Source organism: Labrus bergylta, chromosome 21, assembly GCF_963930695.1.
Source record: "Labrus bergylta chromosome 21, fLabBer1.1, whole genome shotgun sequence".
Taxonomy (NCBI): domain Eukaryota; kingdom Metazoa; phylum Chordata; class Actinopteri; order Labriformes; family Labridae; genus Labrus; species Labrus bergylta.
Window position 1 is genome coordinate 10354114 of NC_089215.1, and position 12628 is coordinate 10366741.

Consider the following 12628-nt stretch of genomic DNA (forward strand, 5'->3'; position numbering starts at 1 on the left):
ACAATCGTACACAGTCCATCATTATATACTGATTTAAGGTACGATTATGCAAATCTTAAAGCACCAGTCCAACAGCTTTTACATCATCACGAGAGAACCGGTCATGTTTTATTCATTTAAAAATGTATCAGCTAATGTCATGGTTCAGTGTCGGGTCAATCAAAGAACAAGTGCTGTATTCTATCAAATGGCACATGCAGGAAGAGAAATCCACACAGAAAATAATGGGATCTGTCATTTTCTCCACTGGCAGTGACTTTGATACATAATGTGACCAGTAAAGGACGTGACTCCCTTTTCTTCAATGATCTTATCACTAAGTTTGTGTGCATGTCTGGGTTCAACTTGCTTCAGTGCAAAGCAGGACATTGTTACAAGTGCAACTCAACAAACACAGGAGCTGGTTTGAAGTGGGTATATTGTCCAAAAAAGAAGCAGTATGGCTGGTCATCCGGCAGGAGAGGTTGTGGCAGGCGGGCAGGAAGGCAGGCAAAAACACTAGGGGGAAAACAAAGAGAGACAAGTGGTACACTATAGAAAAACTCTTCAAGAAAATAGCAACAAAACTTCTCCATCCAAAAGGGCAAACTCTAACTACCACTGTTGGTGAGCGGAGAGTGGATGGAAGACCAGGGTTTTTTAACACTGCAGGCTTGATTGTGGATGGGAAACAGGTGTGCAGCAAAGAGGAGGCGATGGAGAGGCTTGACCAGGTAATGAGAAACACAAATTGACAGGAACAGACGGACACAGGGGAGATTGGGAACACAGGGGAGGCTGAGGTTGCGGACAAGGCTGTAACAGAAGTAGTGACTTTAACAGAGAAGTTTTTCCCTTTACAAAAAAGCAAAGTCCTCCAATGCAAAACAAAATAAATGAACATAACCTTGCAGACTGTTGATACAGTTCACCATTGAAACTGCTCCAATTCACCACTTGACATGAATCATTTTTTCCTGTAGTAAATTGATATGATAAAAATATCTAGGCTGCACACAGAGAGAGTAATACCAGGCTGACGTCAGCAGCTCCTTGTTGTGACCACCTGCTACACCTGCACTGACGTTTTAATTGTTTAAACATTGTCACCACAGTGAATGGGAGAGCAACACAGGCAGACGCACACAATTGTTAGAGTTGAAGGTTAGAAAATAAACTTTGGCTCTAATTGTTCGAAAAACTAAATCAAAAGAGGAAGAAAACTTCTGTGACTTTTTGCCTGTGTTTCTATGCTTTAGTAGATTGACAAGCAGACATGCTAATCCAGTCATGATGCCATTTTAGCTCTCACAAATCCTTTTTTTGTGTGTGTAATCCTTTGTGGTTGCTACGCAGCTGCAACAAAAATACGGCTGCTAAAGGAAAATAAGTGTGTCACATCATGTTGATGCGTTATGCAAGGCACGTGTGGTGCAGCAGCCTAAAGTGCTTCCTTGTCTTTTGCATCTCTGCTTGCTCAGATCATCTATTAACACAATCATTAATGCAGAATCCCAAGGCCACCCTAACTTCACCCATAGTGATTATCTGCAGTTGCACTCACAGACCTTCAGTGGGCACCAAAAACAATTCCTCCATAATTTAGCTTTTTGATAAAATACTCATCATTAAACTGTGTTTCTTCTTCTATGTTAAGTACCTTGAGCTAAATTGTGAGGAATTTACTGCAATGCTCCAGTTTATTAATTGTGGCTCTTCAACAAGTGTGTAACAAGCCTCTATTGTTGCATAAATACATTTTAAAAGTTTAGAAAAAAATTAGTATAAAAAACATCATCACTGCAGATGGGAGAGCAATCCACTAAAAGCTTTTTCAACACTTAGTTAAAAAACTGCACATTCACACGTTTGAGCTGCTCAGTAACATTTCTGTACTCTTAGCTGCTGCACAGACCCACTGTAGTAAATGAGGGTTAAACACATTACTCAAGGGCGAGGAGATTGCAGTCCCAGCTGGAGGAAGGAAAAAGTTCTACTCATTCATTTAAGTCCAGATCTTTCCATCTGGTCTGCACTTCAGCCTGCATTCTGAGGGATATTGGGACTTCTGTATTGATATTTTATTCAACTAAAAATGACCCCATTTCCTGATCTTTGAGGCACCGCCATGAGAAAGACACACACACACACACACACACACACACACACACACACACACACACACACACACTTTTCCAGTTACACCATGGTGATACATACTTTTAACATGCTCAATAAATTGACTTGTGAAAAAAAAATACACATTTTTATGTACAAGATAAAGAGAACATACTCTTAAAGAAGGTATTAGTAAGTAAACCTTTATCACAAATATTCTTCAGGAAGTCCGACACTCTTATGAACGTGCTCACAAACAGTCTGATTCCAGCCAGTGTCTCTATGTCCTTGACTTGAACTCATTGCAAATATGCCTGTCTGTTTTCTGCTCCATCTCATTGAAGGACTGCATTCTCCTTCAATGACATGCAATTGTACTATTATTGGAGCCCCACACACACACACACACACACACACACACACGCATTCATACAGAGAGACGTCTTGATTGAATGACAAGGTGAGGAGAAACTCGAGCTGATGGATGTAATTTTCCATCATCACCTCTTCTCTCTCTTGCAGGTCTTTTCTTCTTATACTTGCCCTCTGTTCGTCCTTCCAAACTTAAGTTATTTTGCATTAATTGCATCTTCTCTTCTAGTTATGTACAATTATCTCTCTTCATTTGCAAATCTATCAACAGAGAAAGTACTATTACGCCATGAATCTGCACAAGTCTTTGCATGTGTTGTATATACAAGCATGTGACAGTATTTATGCATGTTCATTTTTGTAGCTCTAGCTTATTTTTCAGTTATTTAACAGTCTTCCTCACCGCTTGTTTTTCCTGACAGGTGACTTCATGTTATGAAGATACAAAATTTAATTGGTTTATACTTCACAGGCATTGAGTCTTATTACTAATTCCTCCTTAAAATCAATCGCTTTTTGACTTTGGGCATTTTACTTTGAAAACTAATTCAGTATGGATGGCAGGCATTAGTAATGGGATGACAGTTTAAAGTTTTCTTGCTTGGGTTTTATGAAAGTTCTGACACAGTAGAAGTTTTGTAGTTTATAATATGTCTGGGAAATTGAACTCAGTACTTAGTTAATGGACCAGGCAGGTAAAAAATCCCATAAAATTATTAAGTTCACAATCAATTTCATTAAGTTTATAATAACAACACACATTTGGTTTGCCTCTTTATTATCTTTGGATAAAGAAAACTCACCATCTTTTAAAAATGTAAATTGAAATCAGCAGTTGCTTCAGAGGAAAGTAAATGGTTGCTAGGAACAGTTTATTTTGACCCACATGTTTATTTTTGAAACTAAAACAGAATTTCACATTCCACTTTCAGTTTTTTGATTTATAAATGCTGTTTGCTTGACCTTGAGGCTTGAGCATGAACAGCCCTCCAGTGGATCTGTCCTTTAAAAACCTCAGCCATATTGCAGGTATCATATTTTTCTCATATTTTACAATCTGTTTTAGCCTTACGGCCAGGTTAGTATTTTTATGGTACTTCTTATTTTATAGTCGTTCCTTTAGTGTATATTATACTCCGACAGTTGTTTGTGCAACTCGGATTTGCTATTGTCACAACTAATGCTAACATTTATTATACAATTGTGCATGGCAACACAGATTAAACAGCAAAACTTGTTCCCAAAAACTTGCCAGCTTTTCACTATTATTGTTTTTTGTTTAAGCCTCAATGTCCACAAAACCCCGAAATGGCCTACGACCTATAAGAACCAACTCAGAGATGAAGTACATGAGCTGCTCTTTGCGTCTCAGTTACAACAGCATCCAGGACTTCTCTGGCCTCCACTGTATGCTGAACTACTTCCTGGCTGAGCCAACAAAGCTCGGCTGGTTGGACCTGTCCTTCAACAAAATCACAAGCATAGATACAGTGAGACCTCTCTACTTTTTTATATCATGTAAATGTTTTTTTACAATGTTTATCTGTCTTATTAAAAAAAAAAGTTTGTTTTTTTGTTAACCTATGATCACACAAATATCCCTGATTTTAAAAAAGTATAGTTATATTTTATCCATAGGTATACTGAATCAAACACTTTACACTAAACTAAATCTTCTAGCATAGTAACATCACTGGATGCTTTAAAGCTGTAGTTTGCAACTTTATTTCATTATAATTGTAATTAAAATGGAATATATTGGTCATCGTAATTACTGACAATATCAAATCCATTGAAATGTTAATTTGAATAGGTATGTGATCTGTATTCGAGTTAACAAAAACATTCAGGCTAAATCAAAACAACCAATCAGGGTATGTTAGCAAGTAACTAGCCAATCACAGCCAGTCTGAAAGGAGAATGTTTGGGTTGCGGACAATGATTGGTTGCCTACCATTTAAATATTCATGTTCATACATAATGTTCAATAATTTGTGATTGCCTTGCAAATAATTCACAACCTCATTCCTGCAACATTTTTATGATTTATGTTAGCAACTTATTTTGCTTTGATTGTGTTTGTGTGTGTGTGTGTGTGTGTGTGTGTGTGTGTGTGTGTGTGTATGTTTCAGGCTTTGTGTGAGCTACGTGAGCTGCGTGTGTTGTACCTTCACAGTAACAGCATCTGGAGCCTGTCAGAGGTGGACAAGCTGGGAGAGTTGCAGTTCCTGCACACCATCACGTTGCATGGAAATACCATTGATTCCATCAAAGGTTACAGGTGGAGACTTTGTTATCTTTTAGTTCAGGCTCACACACACATTTTGCTTGGCTGGTAAAACATGTGGAGATATGCAGCAATTGTTTCTGGGTTGTAAAAAAAATACATCTGATTGGATAGAACCAGAAAGTCAACTACTACAACTTCTACAACTAGAAGAAACTACTTTCAGCTACTTCATATTCGTAGTTTTACTCCTTAATCGGTCAAAAGCTAAGCCTGGGTGATTATGAGATGATTAATGGAACTGAAAAGATGGAAAATCATGGCTCTGCTACATAAATTAGTATTTCCATGCACTTCTCTTGGATCTTTGCTTCATAAAGAAATATTAGAGGTTTTTTTCATCTTTGTGCCTGAAAAAGTTATTTAAACAAAATCATGGAGAGCTGTAGAGGGCAAATGTCTCTTTTATGGAACCTCTAAAAAACACCCTACAATCACTCCTTTTTTGTAAAGGTTCACAACCATTAAAGGCAAGTCAAAAGTACAAAATTTTGTTTTGAAATTTAGCAGGAGAGAAGCCTAAAGGGAACAGATACAGCACTTGATGCTTTTGCAAATGACAAGGTGAAATGGTAATTGGTGCTTAAATAGAGAATGGGCTACAATCTCTTATAATACAAATTCTGTTGCAATCTGCATAACAACAGATGTATACACAGAAATAATCAAGGTCACCCTTTATTGGTTTAATTTCCCATGCGTTAAGCTTCTGGATTTCATTTTCATCTCATTTCATACTATCATTTATGTAAAACGAAAGGAAAGTGCAGACAAGGTCTTCTCTGCATTAACTGAAACATGTCTTCCCCATTCAAAGCTAAATATAGATTCATTATATGGAAGCTCATTGAACGTCCATGAAGCTTATGCTGTGTGTGTGCATGTGTGTTTGTGTGTGTTTAGGCAGCATGTGGTTTCTGCCCTGCCCATGTTGAAGAAGATGGATTTCAGTGCTGTGACACGAGAGGAGCGAGTGCTGGCAAACATTTGGAGTCCCTGCACCAACCAGGGCAAAATTGCTGGATGGCCATTGTGATATATTTGAAGTCCTAAAGTGCCTGCTGCTAGCTGAATTTTTTTTCCCTGTGTTGTTTATCAATTAAAAACACATTCTCACTCCCAACTCGTTAATCATGGCAGCTTGACTCCGAGCTTCAAATAGTGACACTCTAGGCGCCGTCCTAGCATCAGTAACGTAAAAATATAGATACACTGCAAAGACTAGACTTTGACTTTGGCTAGACTTCCAAACTTACGATGTTAAATAAGTGATTTGACGATTAATATCTCACAGTGTTTGACTCTTGTATCTTCAACAGTCATTGCATCGCTTTAAAAGTTGCAAAGAAGTTGCAGTTTGGTATTGGTATTTGATTTAAGTTATGTACATACATTACGGGCCTGTATCCACAGACATTTATAATACAAATCCAATGTAGTTGGAGAACTCACAGGGCTCCCATTTGAAAACAGTTGAACTTTTAGCACAGCGCTGCAGTCGTTAATCTCACTTCTCCCTCACCAAATCAAAATCAAGACATGGTGGGACTTAAAACATCAGCTTTGCTAACATCAATGGCGGAGGAGACGCTAGTCACTCATCTTTACGAGGGTACAAATTTGAGGTGTAGCCCTGCTTGTGATGCCAGGACATGACCGTTTTACACATTTTTTCTTGCAGAGGTATCTAAAACACACCTAACGGACATTACCAAGGGAAGTAGAAGTAGAAGTTAACTTTTGGTCATGAGTGCTTCCAGCACAAAAAGTGATGTCTGCAGACACAGGCCCTAAAGCTTCTGTGAGGACTTTAACTAAAAGCATACAAAACCATCAAGATTCATATATAGTACATTTTAAAGGTCATAGCACCTACCTTCTCAAGCACGGTACACTTCTTTGGCCCTGGCATAGTTGGAATGGGTTTTTAGATTGTTCCCATAATGTGAGCCAACCATTCTGCACTTTGGATTTATTTTGGAATTTTTACTTTAACCTGAGGCTCCTATATCAGGGAACAGAACCTATATCCTTAGTTTATGTGTGCTCATTGGGTGCTCTAATTGTGTGGTGACCAGAGAACATTAAGGGTCACCTTTACTTAATGTGAAATATAAAAGCTTTGTGTGTGTGTGTGTGTGTGTGTGTGTGTGTGTGTGTGAGAATATATATTTAAACAAAATAATGTTTACTTAAGTGGAGGAGGGTTTGGCATCAGTGTGAAGCAATCAGAACCCAATTTACAGAGGTCTGCAATACATGCACACACACACACACAAATAAAACAAATATGGATGTGACATGTCCGGTTTACATTGTAAACAGCTTTGGGTCTCTGCTATTACCATCTGGTCTTGTTAGAGAAGAAATGTGGACCATAAATCAGGCCTGAGGCTGAGTTAGCTGGCTGTCCTCCAGGCTCTGTTTGGTGCAGGGTCGTGTATCCGTGTTTCCTCCAGCGAAATCTTTAATTGATGGGATGGAAATGCTTCTGAATCAGCATTTTGATCATGTGATACAAAAAGGGCTGCGGAAACCAATACTAATGAAATTGTTTGAAACTGAATTTGGACCTCTTGGGACTAAATCTTGAAATTAATGCTTGTGTGAAGTAATTCTCTGTGAGTGTCGGAGACCTCAGGTTCTTTTCAAACGTGGTACTAATATGACTATTTTTCAAACAGCATTTAATACATGTTTCATGCTGTGCAGTGAAGCCGGTATCAATGAATATCTCTCCTTTAGACTGGCAGCTGCTCTCAGCAGGACTTCTGCTTTGACTGTACAGTGCTGAAGGAAATACTTTGACACAGATTTTGACTGCTTATTAGCTACCATACACAAAAGTCACTCTTGTTGATTATATTTCAGATGTGCTTCTCTATTTGATACGTTGCAGACTGTAGTGAAGTAAGATACAGGAGTGTCGACACATTTCCAAGGTTTGCAATGAATGGAAATATACAGTACAGCTGTCAATGAAATATTATTATTCTAATGTTGCTCATGTAGAATGTATCCCTGGGAATACAATATACCAGGCTGAGAAGTACAAGGAAGAAGTCAATGCAGCCCCCCCTTCCCCCAGCTAAACAGTTCATAGTGTTGTATGATCTGATTTTTTTATGGACAGCTTTTGATTAAATTAGTGTTAGCAGACTTACGAGAACTCAAATGGATACATTATTTTTGGCCATTCGTTATAGATGGTGTCTTGAAGGCTCACAAAGTATTTATCATACTTTGACCGTTAGTTTGGCGCTATAAACTTCTGTAATTTAGTCTGTAAAGTCTGGGAAATCTTCTAATTGGTTTAAAGATGCAATATGTAGTTTCCACCGCCAGGGGGCTCTCAATCAATACTACAATAACAAAAGATGACGTAGAGGTTAGCGGGGAATCATGGGAGATCTCTCTGCTACTCCCCTCAAACTCTAAACAGTTAGCAGAGGCCAACATCTACTCTAATGGAGCTCAGCGTAAGTTCAGACAGGAAGACTGGTTATATTGCATTGTTTTAGAATTACAATAACTTAACTAAAGATAGCGTTCAAACAATGAATACAGTATTTTATATCCATGTGATATACAGCTTGAGAGGTGTTCCAAACCAGGGTTGTTGTAGACTTCTATAAACTTAATTATATGGGCTAACTTTTCTCCTGAGGTAAAGAGAGCTCTTAGCCAAAGCCAAAGTCAGCTTATCGAAGAAAATGTCAGCTTTTGTTTGATCTGGGACGAGACCAAGCTGACCTTCTTTGAATTGAAGTGTTGTCTTTTCAGTGGAAAATAATTAAAAAACCCTCTGGAGTATCAACACAATTTGTTGTTGTTGATTTCACTTCATGCCAATGGCAAAGATTAAAGCTACTTTGGTTTTACAGTTATCACTCCACGCATCTTTTCTTCTGCATTTATCCTCATACACACAGCCTGTGGTATGTAAGTATGTAATTCCTAGCGTTTTGAATACCCCCTCATTTCAATTAATGTATTGTTTTTCATTTTTCATGAATTCAGCAGAGCCACAGTAGATTTATCACATGCTCTCTGCTTACAAATCCAACAAATCTCTTTTGTTATTTGCAGTGCCATGAAGATTGTTGTCAATGGGAATTAAGGAAAGACAAACACTATAAAGAATCTCATTTACACTTCAGAGTGTTGACGTTAGGCTGGCGATTTTGTCTTTTTCATTTATTTTGAGTATGGAACTCATTTACTTTCCAGCGTATGGGTAACAATACAGTTTGTATTTATAATTCATCACTTTGTGCAAAGGTTCCTCAGGTGTCTCATCTGGACTGTCCATATTGGTTATTAACTATTTTTAATGAAGTATTTCATACTTTTGTCCACCTACTATAAATATCTAAAGTTGTTAGTCTGAATCATCACATAGCAGCCCATGAATTACTTAAAGCAAGATGCCTTCTTTAGTTATTTTCCCATCATTCCCATTAGGTATGACAATGTTTTACAGGAGTGAAATAGAAATTGGAAGAGAGATGTAATTAATTATTTACCAAGTTCCATTCCTCATTTTCTCACTTTCAATAAACAGCGCTGCCAAACTCTATTGTGGATGATTTATGATGAAAATGACTTACCAAATTGAGTACAGACAGTTCAGAGTAAACTAAAAAAATATTGTACCTTGAAAATTCAGAGGCAAGTTGCAAAAACTGTGAAACACAAATATTAAGCCAAAGGCGGGTAGTGTGTTAGTCAGCTGTCAAATTCTGATTGAACTCACATTAAGACACCTGGATGAATAGTTTAATCAGTGTCACATGATGCAAATCAAACCCAAAGTGTGAATGGTGTGAGCACACAGCTCATGGTGACTGAAAGGTGGAAACGTTTTGGCACTTGAGTCAAGTAACAAATAATTAAAAGATGCAAAGTAGTTCAACATTATCAAGTCACTTGCTTTTCCCCCACCTCTTATCATTCACCCCTTCACGTCCAATACGGCGGCCCAGATATGCATATTTTCAAACTGAAAATGTGTCTTTTATACTCTTGTCTGAGTGAAATATAAAAATCAGAACTGTCCGGGGCGCCGTTGGCCTAGTGGTTAAAGCGTGTACCCTGTGTACAGAGGCTGTAGTCCTCGACGCGGGTAACCCCTGGTTCGAATCCGACCTGTTAAAGGTTCCTTTCCCACATGTCATTCCCCACTCTCTTTGCCCCTGATTTCTGACTTTCCACTGTCCTGTCTCTACAATAAAGGCATAAAAAGCCCCAAAAATGTTTTTACATAATAAAGTCAGAGCTGTCCTACACGGAAAGACAGAACAGAGCTGCACGTAGCACCATGTGGCTTTGATGTGGTCTGAGGAGGCAGACGACATGCACAAATCCCAGTAATCCTCAACACTAAAACTACACCACACTGCTTGATCGTCACCGACACACCCCCTGCTGTGCCTCTCCTCCCACTAAGGTGCAGTTGTTCTCTGCTCCCTTCAGGGAAAATGACATCAATACAGGACACAGACAGTGTTTATAAGATATTCTGAGAGCACTAGCTACACCAGGTAGTTATATTTTCAGGTTCTGGGAGGAAATCCAGCTCAAGAGCCATAAAGGACAGAGCCCAGAGAGTGTTATTTTATGAGCGCAGATGTGTTGAATAAATCATTTTTCTCGGACCTAATTAAACACTTACTGCCTAGCCCTGTAAAGCTATTAACATCTGCTCTACCAATGAGCGAGGAAGAGCTCCAGCACTGGATTACATTAACCATAGCAGACAGAATATGTATAATCTTGTCTTTCATGATTTTCTTTTTTGTGTTTCTACGCCTGTCTCTCTGTCTGTCTTTATAGCTTCCCTCCTCTCTTTGTAAAGTTATGAGTGTTTCTGCTGCTCTCAGTTTTTACATTTTGTTTGATTTCATTGATGAATTAATTCTTGCTGTTCCTGTCATCAAACAGAATACACATAGTAAAACTTATGTCGACACCTGTGTTCATTACATTTCTGTTTCTCCCAAATTCTTAGAAGACTTGGAACCAGCTGGTATTCAGTCATTGATTTAGTACAATAGAAACTCATAAGACATTTTGTCAGAGGGGTTTAGGAAGTAACTGGCCAGTCAGAGCCTAGGAACCAGGCACAGTAGATCCTTAAACCATTGTATTTTTTCTCTCTTTAAATAAACTTGCATGCAGCGGTATTCCATATAAATTCCCTCGGAGTTTGTAGAGTCATGTTTTTACGCACCAAAAACGTGAAGGATATTAAAGGTCTGGATTTCAGTAATTTTCTATAAACTTAGCTTCCATCATCTGCACATATGGCAAACATCATACTGTATGACGCTAGCTAAGTTTTTTCTCAAATATGAAGACACATTTCAATCTGCATGTTAATTTCCCAGAGTAGTGTGCAACCTAGATCATGTCTGACATGTAGAACTGAGTTGTATGGGTAGAGGAGTCGTGTATTAAAGCTGGTATATGAAGGATGTTAAAGAGTCTCATTGCCTGGAGAAAAGAGCCGCTCAGTGGTTTGGTCGATGTTTTTGGTTTGGACAGGTATTCTTTTTTAAATATCCTTTGAGTTCTGAACAGGCAGGCCAAAGTGTATTGGTATGTCTCTTGAAATATTCTGGTGAAGGGCATCTTGCAGTTTTCCTGTGTAGGGTACTGGGCAGTATTCTTCTGTGGTGTTCTATAGTGTGTTTACTTTAACAAAACTGTTTTCCTTCTCAAATGCACAAAACAACTTCATACGAAATGAGTCTATAAAGTAATCTATCTAACCTCCAGTATCCCATCAGTGATGCTTAGTAGATCAGTACCAATGATGCTTTGGACAGTTTTCATCATCCACCGTAAAGACTTCCTATACCATACCATTTAAACCAGTTACATGTCTAGTCAAGATGCTATATTCCCAATGTTAAAGTTAAGAATTAAACAAAAATACCTTTATCTTATAATGTTTCCTTCACAACTTAGCTGAGAAACTCTGGACAAGTTTGGCTTTTATTTTTTTAAATCTTAAAGAAAGAAAACTTTAAAGAAGGAAACAAACTGTTTCAAGTGTTTTTCTCTAATCTGACCCATAAAGCTGCTTTCAGACTTTTTCTATAGGACCTTGTTGGTACCCAACACAGTGTGTAAGACAGTCCTAAATAGGGTTAACTTATCCCTTGCACTTTGTCTCAAACTAAAGAAATCTAAGTATTTATTGTACCTTTCCTTGCATTTGCATTGTAGAGCACAAATGAAAGCACAAATAATAATTATAATTAAAATATTAAACTGCTCTGATTTATATGTTGGAAAGAAAGTAAAATAATACCCCTAATATGAGAGCAGTAAAAGGAAGAAGACACTCACTGGTGTAACTTTTTCTGCACTGCAGTGTCTCTACTTCCTTTGGAGACAGGAGAGTGGAAGGAGAACTTCACCTTTGTGGATCAATAACGTTATGAAATCAACTGTGTTCCCTCAGTTATGTGAAGGTATCTTAAGCCACAGGGCTCCCACAAGCTTTAGGACTGTGCTGCAACAGTCTTTACATAATGGCATTATCAGATATTCTGCATGCCTTCTGCTAATTATACCTCCTCAGATGAGCGATATTAATCACTTTGGGATCATTCCGTATTATCCCTCTAGTGCTTTGTTTAAAAGAGACAAACCTCCCTTGTAGTGGAGGGTTTTTTCTTGATAAATTGGGGCCTCCTGATCTTGGCTGCCAGTCACTGAGCTCAATAGGATTTGGTGTAATCCTGCAGAGAAGCGCAGAGCAGATGGACACACTAGTAAGATCACAGTGGTATAGGGGCTATAATTGGCCTGGGCCTCTATCTGCAAACCCCTTTTACTGGTTGTAATGGCAATCCTTGGATT

The 12628-nt window shown here is 38.3% G+C and overlaps 1 protein-coding gene across 1 annotated transcript; it reads left to right on the forward strand.

Moving 5' to 3' along the window:
- Window positions 1-359: 359 nt before the first annotated feature.
- LOC109990574 (leucine-rich repeat-containing protein 51-like) lies at window positions 360-5855 on the forward strand. The gene is made up of 5 exons (XM_020642745.3): window positions 360-410; window positions 3402-3498; window positions 3754-3959; window positions 4602-4750; window positions 5660-5855. The coding sequence occupies exons 2-5, from the start codon at window positions 3447-3449 to the stop codon at window positions 5790-5792; spliced, it is 540 nt and encodes a 179-aa protein (XP_020498401.2). The 5' UTR covers window positions 360-410; window positions 3402-3446; the 3' UTR covers window positions 5793-5855.
- The last annotated feature ends 6773 nt before the right edge of the window (window positions 5856-12628 follow it).

What these genes read in the sequence shown, in the direction of transcription:
- LOC109990574 (XM_020642745.3), top strand. Translation starts at nt 3,447, where the DNA reads ATGAACAGCCCTCCAGTGGATCTGTCCTTTAAAAACCTCAGCCATATT. An exon ending in AAACCTCAGCCATATTGCAG is followed by an intron (nt 3,499 to 3,753) that starts GTATCATATTTT and finishes TTTTTGTTTAAG; the next exon opens with CCTCAATGTCCACAAAACCC. An exon ending in GATTCCATCAAAGGTTACAG is followed by an intron (nt 4,751 to 5,659) that starts GTGGAGACTTTG and finishes GTGTGTGTTTAG; the next exon opens with GCAGCATGTGGTTTCTGCCC.